The sequence below is a fragment of the Myiozetetes cayanensis genome, unplaced genomic scaffold, assembly GCF_022539395.1.
Source record: "Myiozetetes cayanensis isolate MyiCay16 unplaced genomic scaffold, myiCay2020 scf17, whole genome shotgun sequence".
NCBI lineage: Eukaryota > Metazoa > Chordata > Aves > Passeriformes > Tyrannidae > Myiozetetes > Myiozetetes cayanensis.
The window spans coordinates 17,309,050-17,321,722 of NW_026087378.1; the positions used below are offsets into that span (position 1 = coordinate 17,309,050).

Sequence of the window (12,673 nt, forward strand, 5' to 3'; positions counted from 1 at the left end):
GAAGTTTTGGAGTTTAATCAGAAATGAAAATTCCAAGAACACCTTTGAAAAGCTTAGTTTCTGGGGTGTTGAAATTTCCGAAGTATCTGTACACATGGATGGGGTTTGTTGTTTTTGTGTAAGGGCTTGTGAGCATCAGTTGCCAGAGGATGCTGCTTCACGTTAAACTGAAAAGTTTTTCCATCTAAGACAGTCGTAAAACTTCCTTCTGCAGTGCTATTTTTCCAACTGCAGGTTCAAATGAGAGTGCTCAGACTCTTAGAATTCAATTAGTGCGTGTTTGGCTGCCGTGTAGAGATGTATAATCCTGAGCTATAACAATGCTGGGTGGCAGGGGTGGCTCTGACAACCTTAAATTATGCAACAATAAACACATTACAGAGTCCTTTCTGGGTTGCACCAGCACCCATTTAGGAGGCTTTGCCTTCTGGACTTCCTGAAGAAGCTGTCCTAAAAACTTGGACCTGTAAACAAGGAGGAGAACCTGGGTGGTGTTTCCATGAAGTCAGTCCAGGTGCATGATTCAAAGGCTTTCATGCATTTTGCATTGTCAGCCTTTGAAACCCTTGAAAAGGAAGATTTAAGGTGTTAGGGATTACAGTTCCTTTTCTCTCTTCCATTTTTTGTCTCTGTTGAAAAAGCAATTTGCCAGTCCTTCAATAAAGAGTTCCAGGTAAAGGAATCTCTCTGCCTAAGCCAGGGAGTCAGTGCAAAGAGAAAGCAGAACAGGTACAAAGCTGGAGTGATGTTGCTGGGTTATGTTATAGAGTCTAATTTAAGCAGCTTAGCAGTGACCCCAAACTTGTGTAGTTGAGGCTGCTGCAGTTTTGTAATTGCTTGAAGACTCGACTCCTTAGCCATGATCTGAACAAATTTGAAGTTTAAAAAAAAATAAACCAATCAAAAATATATTTCAGGTGGAAAAGGTACAACCTGCCTCTTGTCAGGGAAGGTGGTTCTCTGCCCCAGCTGCCACCACAGACAGGCTGACAAATTGTTACTAGTGGTTGAAAGAACTGCTGTAGGAGTGTCAAGATTATTCCTGATTTAAAAATTACTAAATTCTGAAAGAGTCAAAGCTAACTAGAATTTGAGATGGAATCACACTCTGGATGGTAACAATATGCCTTTGAATACTGGAGTTACACCTTCTTACTAATAACACATTCCCAGTTGACCCTTTGCCCTAAGACAGCATCTACCTCTCTCAGAAGGAACCAGCTAGGCAGTGCCTCCTCTAAAAGCACAGGGCTGTGGAATCATTTAGGTTGGAAAAGCCCTCTGAGATCCTCGAGTCCAACTGTTCCCCAGCCCTACCAAAGCCACCATTACACCACGCTACCAAGTGCCACATCCACACCTACTTGAATCCCTCCAGGGATGGTGACTCCAGCACTTCCCTGGGCAGTCTGTGCCAGGGCTGGACAGCTCTTTCAGTGAAGAAATTTTCCCTAATAACCAACCTGCCCCTCCCCTGGCACAGCTGGAGGCCATTCCCTCTCCTCCTGTCCCTGTTCCCTGGGAGCAGAGCCCGACCCCCCCCGGCTCCCCCCTCCTGTCAGGGATTGCAGAGCCAGAAGGTCCCCCCTGAGCCTCCTTTTCTCCAGGCTGAGCCCCCCCAGCTCCCTCAGCCCCTCCTGCTGCTCCAGCCCCTTCCCAGCTCCGTTCCCTTCCCTGCCCATGCTCCAGCCCCTCCCTGTGTCTCTTCCAGGAGGGCCCAGCCCTGGACACAGCCCTGGAGGGGCCTCAGCAGGGCCAGCACAGGGACAGTCCCTGCCCTGGTCCTGCTGTCACACCGTGGCTGGCACAGCCCAGGGGCCATCGGCCTCTTGTCCCCCTGGGCTCACCTGGGCTCATGTGCAGCCCTGGCACCAGCACCCCCAGGGCCTTTCCCAGCAGGAACTTCCCAGCCCCTCTGTCCCAGCCTGGAGCTGCAGGGGCTTGTTGTGACCCAAAGGCAGGACCAATCACTTGGCCTTGTTGTCCCTCACACCACTGGCCTCAGCCCTTGGATCCATCCTGTCCAGATCCATATTCAAAGCCTTCCTGCCCTCCAGCAGATCAACACTCCATTCAAGTTAGTGTCATCTGCAAAGTGGCTGAGAGTGCACTGGATCCCCTCATCCAAGTCATGGGCAAAGATATTAAGCAGGACTGGTCTCAGTACTGAGCCCAGCGGAACCCCAGGGGTTACCCCCCTTCCCCAGCACCGTTTCCGACACTGTCGATGGTGCTCCTGGCCACTAGTGCTTCCTAAGTGTAGATGTGAGGAGATGCTTGGCTGCTGTTGCTCTTGGCCCTGCCTGGGTCCTGTCAGCTGCTGTGCCATGAGCTGTGGGCTCCTGATGGCTCTCCTGGATCCCTCGAGGTCCCCCAGTTTGGGAAGCCCCCCGTGCACCGCTCTGGAGTGCTCTGCCGCAGACTGTGCCGGCGCTGGAGCCGCTCACATCCAGTCCTCTTGCCGCGTGCTGATGTCATCATTAATAGCAGTGAGAGTGGAGTTTCAAAAACCCATCAGTGCGTGGGAGCCCCTTCCAGATGAGTCTGTCCAGCTGTTGCACTTGGCACCATTAGCTCCATGCTGGGAGCAGCTGGGGCTGTGCGCTGCTTGCTGATGCATTTGTCACTGGAGGGAAATTTGAGCTCATTCGTCTAAATACCAGCAGCTGCTTGGGGTCTGTCCTGCCCTTTGAGGTCCGTGAAGCCATCTCTGGGCCATGGCTGTAGACTCTGAACTGAGAGAAGAACCTCGATGCTGCCGCAGAAAACAGCCTTTAGATTGGTCTGTCGGCACTGTGGAGGTGTCTGTGAGCTGGTCTGTGTACTCGGAGCTGTCTTCATTCCCAGGGTATTTTTAACTTTTTCAAGAGATTGCTCGTTATGCTGATTACATTATTTGCGATGGTTTTGTCTCCTTTGATGCCTGTGCCAGTAGTGCTTATGTAAAGGGACTTGATGATATTGAATGGTAAGAATGAACAAATGCAGCAGGAATTCAATTGCTATTTTGCTCTCAAGCACAAGTGTTCTTCTTTCTAAATCAAGTCTGACCACTTACTTTGTCAGTCAGCTGCTTTGTTGGAGACATGGAGAAACTATTTACTTTACATGTCATTTAAGGGAAATTTTTGCTCACTTGAGGTGCAGTATTTTATTTAGAAGTTTTGGAAACGTATGATTTCCAAGTGCTCTGCAGGCTTTAAAAGAGCTGATCTTCATCTCAGCTGCAAAATGCATTGAGTTACGGGAACGTGTCAAATAACTGGTCAGCAGTACCTTATCCTCTGTACAGACAGGGAGTTTGAAGGTGTTTGTCAGATATCACCCAGAAGTTATTGAAGATGAGTTCTTTCGGGTTCTTTCCAAATTAAATTTCTTAGTCATGCAGCCATTCATCTCAACTGATACATGCAATTTTAGAACTCATACTATAGAGCACCTGATAATTACTGACAGTTTACAATACCTCATTGTAATGTCATTTACAACTTGATCAATTAGTTGACATAGCTCTTCTTAAATTTCAAATTTTAAGAGGCTTGTGAGTGTTTTCCAATAGTTTGACAGAGCCTTCCCCTGGGTGCAGTAAACGTTGCGTTGCTGTGAATTTACAGCCCTGTCTGCAGCACTCTGAAGTCATCTCAGATTCTGCCACGTCTCTGCTTTGCTCTGATGTTCAGCAAATAGTTTGCTGGGAAGTTTGTGTGCTAATCTGGCAGAGAAACCAACCTGCCAGAGCGAATAGCTCTCTTTTGGACGGGCGTGCTGAAATGAAGTGTTGAGCTTTAGAAATGCAGCAGTAGGATGGGATGTGGCAGCCAACAGTTGGATTGTCTTAAACTGCCAAAGACCCTCAGTCAGGGAAGCACACACGCTTCTTTCATGAGGGTTGGCAGTCCCAGTCGGGCGATTTCTAAAGAAGAATTGCCATCAGTTGGGTATTCAGAAGAAAAATGACTGTTCAAAAATGACTGTGCAAAAAAGCAAAATTTCATTATACCATGGTGGGGACACTCCATTATAAACTTCTTTGCCTCTCTGTGCTCAGACAGAGCAGGGTTTCTGTGTGCTTGATTCATCACACTTGGCTTGAGAGACAGCACAACATCTCCAGATATCGGAGAGGCTGATTTTGTGGTGCTTCAATGTCGCTTTTATTCAGCCCCTACTCAATAGAGCTTTGTGTTCTTCTTGCTCCTAGAGATTGTAAGTGCTGCTGTGGAGGCAGGAGTGATGGGGAAATATGGACTATAAAAAATATTGGCAAACTGGTGTTTCTTAAAAATATGACCTGTGCTTAAACCAACAGCAAAATCTTTATTTGACTCTTAAATCATGGTATGTGATTGTCTTTTGATTCCTTTGAGCCTCTAAACAAAAGCGTGATGTGCTCCTGCTCACTGTGAACTCGGGATTTGAGACATGGCAATCCTACAGGGAAAGCTGTGCTGTTCCAGCTGCACTCCTGGGTGAGAGGGCACTCGGGGCCAGCTCTGGGGTGGGGGTGCCATGCCCAGGGCTGGGCTTGGGGCTGGGCTTGGGGCTGGGCATGGGTGGTAGCAGAGAGGAGGGACGGGAGAGCCCTGGGGGCTGCCCTGACAACCTCCTGCAGCTCACCTCTTCATGGGGAGGACTTGTGTACAAAGACCAGTGGAAGAGAAGCTTCAGGAGCGGGACACTAATACTGCTAAAAGCTGATTGTGTTCTCTGTGGTGTTGAGGCTGCACAGCCTCTCTCTCAACTTCAGTTTGTTTTCCTCCAAGTATAAGCTGTTACATCTGTTTGCCTGGTTGTTCTGTGCTGGAAACACACCTTTCCTCTTGACCCCTTTGCTTTTTGTCCTCTGAAACTTGATTTGGAGCTGAAGGGAGGAAAAGGCTATGTGCTTTGCAATGGAAACTTGCTTTTTGCTCCCCAAATTGATAATGGGATCGATGAAAAATGCTGTTCAAGTGTAATTGTATGTGGTTGATGGTTTGTGGGAAAGTAATTTATTCTGTGTGGGAACATCTGTTGTAAGGGAAAGGCTCAGGGAGGGGGGAAGGCATGTGGTAGAGCTGCAGATACTACTTCAAAATCACTTGTATGTGAACGAAAAGGATAGTTTAATTAAAGGCAGAATGGAAATTCCCCAGCTTATAGAGAAAAGTATCTGGAGAAATGTGGTTCAGTGGTGTTACTGAGCATCTGCTGGGTCCTGTTGATGCTTTTACGGCACATTTGCTGAGGTTGCTCTGCCTCTGGAAGGACAGCACTCGGTGTTCATCTCAGTTCACTTGGTGCTATTTTTACAGCTTTCTGTGTTCAAATGGCTCAGAATAACATGCTTGTCATTCACCTGTCAACTGAGAAATGTAACTTATTTCAGACTTCCTTCCCCAGAGAGTAGCTCCAGTATGAGGAGTATCTTCAATTACTGAGAAGTTCTGTGCTGTCCCCTTTCTGCTCTTAAAAGGCAGGTGTTTGTTTACAGAGGTCTCTGTTTCAGGCTGACCTAGTTAGAGGTGCTGCTGTGCAGCAGGTCAAGGTTGTGGAGTGAAGTTTTAGCTCAGACTTTTTTAGCTCAGATACTGCTCAGATTTTGGAGGATCGTGGATGCATCTTCGAGATCCCCCGTCTGTGTTTTATTCGATGAATGGCAGCATAAATGGAGGGCTGGAGGAACCTCCCTGACACCTCAGGCTTTACCTGGATCACATCTCTGTATCCTCTCACAGAGGTGCTCCATGCAATTCCCAACAAACCAGGCTGAGCTTTGCACCTCCGAGTCCCTTTGTGTCGACGTTCAGTAGGATATAGAAGTGTTGGAAGAAAAAGGGAGCATCCCTATGCTTATGGACATGAGGATATTTGACCATCAGGTCATGGGAGCTGGAATTTTTCACTGTGTGGTTGCTGTTGTCTCACCCAAGTGGGAATGGGCTTTTAAACCCTCCCTTCAAGTGCTACCAGTGCTGCTCTTGTACATTTTACTGGAGAGACCTTACCTGGATCATTGGTGGCAGTGAGGTCTGTCCTGTCTGATGGGCTCTGGGGGAGAGGCTGGACATGACCCAGCCCAGAACCCTCCATGCCCTGGGCTGATCCCCCAGCGTGGGCAGCAGGGCAGGGGGGATTCTGCCCCTCTGCCCCTCAGGGGAGACCCCCCTGCAGAGCTGCTCCAGCCCTGGGGAACAGCACAGCAAGGACATGGAGCTGCTGCAGAGAGTCCAGAGGAGCCACCAAGATGGGCAGAGGATGGAGCAGCTCTGCTGGGAGGAAAGGCTGGGACAGCTGGGATTGCTCAGCCTGGAGAGGAGAAGCTTTGGGGTGACCTGACTGTGGCCTCCCAGTGCCTGAAGGAGCCAACAGGAAAGATGGAGAGAGACTATTGACAAGGGCCTGGAGTGCCAGGACAAGGGGGAATGGCTTCAAAGTGCCAGAGGGCAGGGCTAGATGGGATATTGGGAAGGAATTCTTGGCTGTGAGGGTGGGCAGGCCCCGGTACAGGTTGCCCAGAGAAGCTGTGGCTGCCCCTGGATCCCTGGAAGTGTCCAAGGCCAGGTTGGACGACAGGGCTTGGAGCCACCTGGGCTGGTGGAAGGTATCCCTGCCCATGGCAGGGGGTGGAACTGGATGATCTTCAAGGCTCCTTCCAGCCCAAACCACTCTGTGATTCTACAATGCTGTGATTTGATGTGTTGGGATTTTAAGGCTCGAGAAGGAACACGTTTCATTAATGGTTTCAAAATTGGTTAGGTTTGAACGAGTGTGGACACTTCATGTTTCCTGATGGGTTACTGGTCACTACTGGGAGGAGGCAAAAGGTTTCCTACAGAAGGAAATAAACCCCATTTCTAACAGGTGTGTTTTGTTTCCTCCCACCTCTTTCCCAGGTTGCCAACTTGGCCTGTTCCATCTCGAACAACGAAGAAGGTGTGAAGTTGGTTCGCATGTCAGCCAGCCAGCTGGAGGCCCTGTGTCCCCAGGTAAGGGACAGCATAAGAACAGAAGAGAAACCCAAAGAAGTTGGGCAACTGGCCCTGCTTAGGACTTGCTCTGGTCCCTTAGTGGGTATCTGTGGACTTGCTTCAGAAATGGACTTTTTCCTTAATATACACAGAGAGTGAAATGCAGTGAAGGCATCAATATTTAGAAACTTTAAAATCCATGACTAAGAAATCAATTATGTGATGGGGGCATTTTTATGTCATAGCTCTAATTCCATTTGGCCAGGGGATTCCACTAACCTGCAGCACAGTAAATCAGGGAACCTTCAGTGGTGTGCTGTGCACATTCATATTGCAGAAAGGTGCCTCATGAAGGTGTTACTGCTCCTGTGTTTGCTGTAAGAATAATTATAGAATATTATTTTTTTGCTTGAGTAGAATATAAATATGCCAAAAAACTCTCGATGGGTAGGATGAGAGGAAGCTGGATATGTGTGAAGAGTTTGAACCTGACTGAGACTATCTTCTAATTAATAACTTTTTAGTGGAAACAAGGAAATTAAGTTTATATAAGTACTAGAGTATCCTCTTCCCTTTTGACAGCCTGATGTTTTAAATGTCAACAACTAGATACTTGGATGAACCCCTGAAGACTACAGTGAGCTGTTGATTCTTGTAATTTACATTTTTTAAAGCAACAGGAAATTCAGATCTAAAGCATCCAAATAAGCTGTTATTGGTAAAGAGGAACTAGTGGAAAATATGTGCTCAGAAAAACTGGTGAAATGGCATTTTATGAAAATAAGGTGCATTGTGTCAGGATTACTTGGAATATATATGGTTTTCCCATATATACAGGTCTTTTTTAAAACCATTTGAAGGGAAGAAAATGATTTTCACCTGTACCTACCTCAGCAGGAGGGGAATTTTGAGGGAACAGGTGAAGGCAGTGCGAAGAGCAGGACTGTTTTACCCTTTGCAATACTTCCAAGTGACAGTGCTGTTAAAGAGGTGAAGATAAAGCACTAAATACTATCCAGGAGGCCTTTTGGCATCCCAGGGTGGCCTTCTGTGGTTCCCATTCCTGCATCCAGCCCTGCATCAGCTGTGTTGGCTGTGCCGTTCTCTGCCTCCCACATCTGGGGCCGCTCAAAACCAAAGGTCAAGTTTAACAGTTGGAACAAAGCATGTGGAAGAAAAAGCTTTTGAGAATCCATTTTATGTAATATAAGGGCTTGCTCTTTCCTAAAGTAGCCACCTAGGCTGCTGTAATTTTTTTCCCAGTTATCTCCAAGGATGCAGGTTTCTAATGCATGGTGTTCCAAACAAATGCTGGTGCTTTTGAAACAAATCATCTGAGCAAAGCCAGGTTTTGCTTTGAATCTAACTGTTTCTGGTGAATGTCCAAGTCTGTGGGGGTGTTTTCTCCTCCCCATGGCTGAAATGGTGTGTATTTCAGACTCTTCTATCTTTGCTTTTCCAACAACTGCCTATTTAAATAACTCTACTCCTGTATAAAATAAGCACCACGATAGTCAGCATGAAATAATGACCCAACTGTAGTCACTAGTCACCAGTGGAGCCACATCTCCTGAAGTGCAGCTGTTAACCTTTGACTCCAGGGATTATGGACAATATATTTAACACACATTGGAAGCTCTGAGTATCTATAAATGCGCAAGGGCTTTAACTGATGAATTTTGGCTTCACAAAGGTCACATCTCTGAACTTCCAAGCCTACAGTTTAGATGCTCCACTGCACAGTCTTGCCTTAATTTCAGGGTCGTCACCAAGAGATTAGTAAATGACACTATAGATGTTCATAGCAGTTGAAAGAGTGCTTTTATATTACATTACATGCTCTCAGGTTGATTCTTTAATGCTCTAAGAGTATTTAAACATGTTGTGAATCCTGAGAGATAATTAGGGGCACTTGTCTAAGCTGTTGTACAAATGGCATCTGTGTTTTCTCCTAACAATAGTTTGTCTTATGCCAGTGTAAATGATGCAGCACTTCATCGTCCTCCTCCTCAGCTGCCTCACTCAACAGTCCCCAAACCTTGCCTGTTCTGGAGAATCTCTGAAAGCCTTTACATACCAAGAACAGCAAACTAACTGGGATTTTATTTCCTTTTTTTTTTTTTTTTTTAGATAATTACCTATTTATTTTGCAGTTTATTCCTGGTGAGATCTGCAGCTGCTTCTTGATTCCTTTTGGGTGGCCGTGTTGAACAAATGAGTGAATTAGGTATAAGACACAGATTAAACCCAACATTAAATACCCCCCCCCTTCTCCTCCCATTTTTGTTTTGGCTTAGGGGGTATTTTTCCAGGAAAATGCTGGATTCAGAACGAGTCAAGTCAGTCAGTATCAGACTGTATCAGTATCACACAGAAATATGCTGTATGACATGTAATTCAAGGTATTGCTGTGGTTGAAAGGATGGAACTGAAATTTAATGCACTTGAGTCCCAGGTAACCTCTTAAATAGTTTAGCTGAGTGGAGGCCATTCTGAGAGTAGGGAATTCCTGGTTAAAGAATGATTTCTGCAGAAATCAATCTGTAGAGTTAATTATAAAAACTGTATCTCAAATAGAGCCTTTATTCACTCCCTTGCCATCAGGAGCCATTGATCTGGCAGCAAGAGTAAGAAACAGGCAACTCTTCAAATTGGCCAGGGAAAACCTGGAAGTTTTGTTGGTATGGACAAGCAGTGAGTCCTTGCCAGTGTCACCCTTGGGTTCAGACATTCCCATGTTTGAAATCTAGTTCTTTGAGGATAAAGAAGATGCTGAAAAATGTTTCATTCAAAAGTCTCTACAGAAGCAAACAGTTGATTTGTTTAGCGTGGCTTTGTTACTGGAAATCAGCTCTTCCTCAGGAGTAACATCATCCTTCCTGCTTGTGGGTCCCCAGCCAATTAGCATAGAAATTAATGGGAAGTTGAAGACTTAACTGGGATATTTAGAGCTCCCTTTTGACGGTTCAGGAGGAGCTGTTGGGAAGAGCTGTGCCTGCTCTGGAGCAGCCAGCTGGGTGATTTGTGTTAGTCTGGGTTGGCAGGGGAGAAATCAGGCAGCTTTGGGGGGTCACTGGTGTTTTCCTGCTGAAGCCCTGACGTACAAGCCTACCTGAATTCTTTCTTTTGAGATCATACCTTGCCGAAAGTCTGTGCATGGAAGGGAAACACCTTTGTCCATAGCTCCATGCCTTGCTGGGTGGTGGGGAAACCAGCAGGCCAGTCTGGAGGTGGTTAAGATTAAGGAACTAAAGTCCTCATTGCTGCAGTTAAATTAAAAATTAAAAAAAAAAAAAAAGAAAAAAGGAAGAAGCCTAAGATGACTTTCATAATGGAAATGGAAAATTACTGCTGTGAAATGCTTGGAAGAGCTGCCTGTGCATGCATTTGCCTGGCAGAGCGCGGGGGGAAGTTTTCTTTGCCTCCTTGCTAAACACGGAGTCTACCAATGGTGAATTGGGGAAAGATTTTGTTTATCTCAGAAACCTGGAGCCTCACTCCTAACTCTGGCTTCTGCGCTCTGTTTCCAAGAAGTACTTGCTTTGGAGCCTGCTAAGGCTGTTTTGTAACAGCATTTTGCATTAAAGATGCCTGAGAAGAGAGCTTAAACCATGGGAGTGTTTCTGATCATGCAAGCTGTAGGTGTTAAAAGCAATAGTGAGAATGCCCCAGCACAGCTCTTGAAAGAGAGGAGAATTCTCCAGCCTTTTGATGTGACAGTCTGTTGTCACTTGAGCTCCTTTTACCAGCTATACATTGACTTTCTCAGTTTTTACAGCCTCCATGAAGTTCATCTATAGACTCCTAACCAAAGTGCAGTCAGGCTGGGAGTTTTAAAAAGGAATTATGGAGTACAATTCCCATCAGGTTGGGTGTTTGCTTTTGCCAGCTAAAGCTGGAGCCCGTTGCCCTGGAGTCTGACCATCTCCTGGGAAGTGTGCTGCAGGAGGAGGCTGCACCTCCCTGGTGTGGGCACACAGGACCTGCTCTCCATCTCCTCCACAGCCCAAAGAGCTCATCCTCCTTAGAAATACTGGGAGGACACCAGGCAGGACGTCTGCCCACCCCTCCCATGCTCCCTCCCTCCCGCAGCAGGTCAGCAGTGTCACCCATTGAACTGACTCCAGATAATTCCTGGATTCAGTTACATTCTAAACAAAAGCAAATTGGCTTCTCATATTAACATCTTGTTGTAATAATTGCTGTTCCACATCCTTCTATTCCAGTTTTGAAATGCTTGAAAAGCCGTTTGCTGCTTACATATTTCTGATGAGGCAGATGGCTCATGTGTGATCACACCTACGGACACACAGGCAAAACACCAAAGCATAAGAATCCCATGGGGAGTTCCAAAAACTTTTGTTTAAAAGTTGGAATATCATAGAGAAACAAAGAAAACCCTCGAATCCACCCCCTCAAATCAGCCAAACCCAAATGTGACCAGGAGATTTTGTCCTCCCTGAGCCCTCAGTCACTGCCAGTTCCCTGGTGGCTGTTGGAGAAGGAGAAATCTTAATTTTTATTGCAGTAAAGAATTAACATCAAACAATTGTCCCCTTTTTTCATCTCTTTGAAAGACAGATTTTTTTTTTTGAATGTTCTAACTAGCAGATCTGTCTCCAGACTGTTTAATTACAGGTGCTTGAAACATTTTATTGGCATTGAGTAGAAATGCATCTATTAAAAACTTAACACTTGGGTTGCAGATTTGTATCACACATTTGTATCCTTGCTGGGGAGAAATGCCAGTACAGGCGGACTGACCAGAAAAGATACAATGTTAGAAACCTGAGCAGTTACTGATGCATAAAAAGAAGCAAAGAACCCGAGAAGGGTTGTTGTGTAGAAGGTGTGTTCGTGGGTGAGGGCCCCCGTGTCTCATCACAGAGTGCAGCAGCAGAACAGCTTCCAGAAAAGACACCAAATCCCTGAAACCCCCAAAGCTTTAGCACTTGAAATCACTAAAATGCAAAATATAGCAAGATTCCAAAACAAATGGCACCAAAATTCTTGCAGCGTCTACCTTGAGTTGCGCTACAATATCAGTCCTCAGCTACAAATGAAAATGCTTTTTGCCATGTCTGGGGAAGTTGATAGGATAATTATCTATACATTGAATGCAGATGGTCTTTATAGCAAATCCTGCTTTGACAGTATGCTGAGCTGGAGAAGGTCGTGTTGCTGAGGGCACTGGAGCACCTCCCCTGTGGGGGCAGGCTGAGAAAATTGGAGCTGTTTGGCCTGGAGGGGAGAGGGTTCTGTGGAGACCTCACAGCACCTTCCAGGGGCTGACAGGGCCTACAAGGAAGCTGGAGAAGGACTTTGCATCAGGAACTGGAGTGACAGGACAAAGGGGAATAGGTTCAAACTGAAAGAGGGGAAGTTTAGGTTAGATAGTAAATAAACTCTTCCCTGTGAGGGTGGTGAGGCCCTGGCACAGGTTGGGCAGAGAAGCTGTGGCTGCCCCATCCCTGGAAGTGTCCAAGGCCAGGTTGGATGGGGCTTGGAGCAACCTGGGCTGGTGGAAGGTGTCCCTGCCATTGGAACAAGATGATCTTAAAGGTCCCTTGCAACCCAAAGCATTCTGGGACTCTGTGTTATTCCAGTGTGTATCTGTGGGTCGTTCCAGCACTGCCACAACACGAGTATCTCTGCAGAGATCCCTGCAGTCACTCCGTGCATAACTTGCAGGAAAGGAAAGTGCTCAAAGTGCCTTTATACAT

The 12,673-nt window shown here is 46.4% G+C and overlaps 1 protein-coding gene across 3 annotated transcripts in view; it reads left to right on the forward strand.

Moving 5' to 3' along the window:
• CTNNA1 (catenin alpha 1) overlaps nucleotides 1-12,673 on the forward strand; it is a 119,997-nt gene that overhangs the window by 78,950 nt on the left and 28,374 nt on the right. For all 3 annotated transcript variants that reach the window (XM_050312319.1, XM_050312320.1, XM_050312321.1), the window contains one exon: nucleotides 6,876-6,968. In XM_050312319.1, the coding sequence (XP_050168276.1) occupies nucleotides 6,876-6,968 (93 nt within the window). The remainder of the gene's footprint in view (nucleotides 1-6,875; nucleotides 6,969-12,673) is intronic.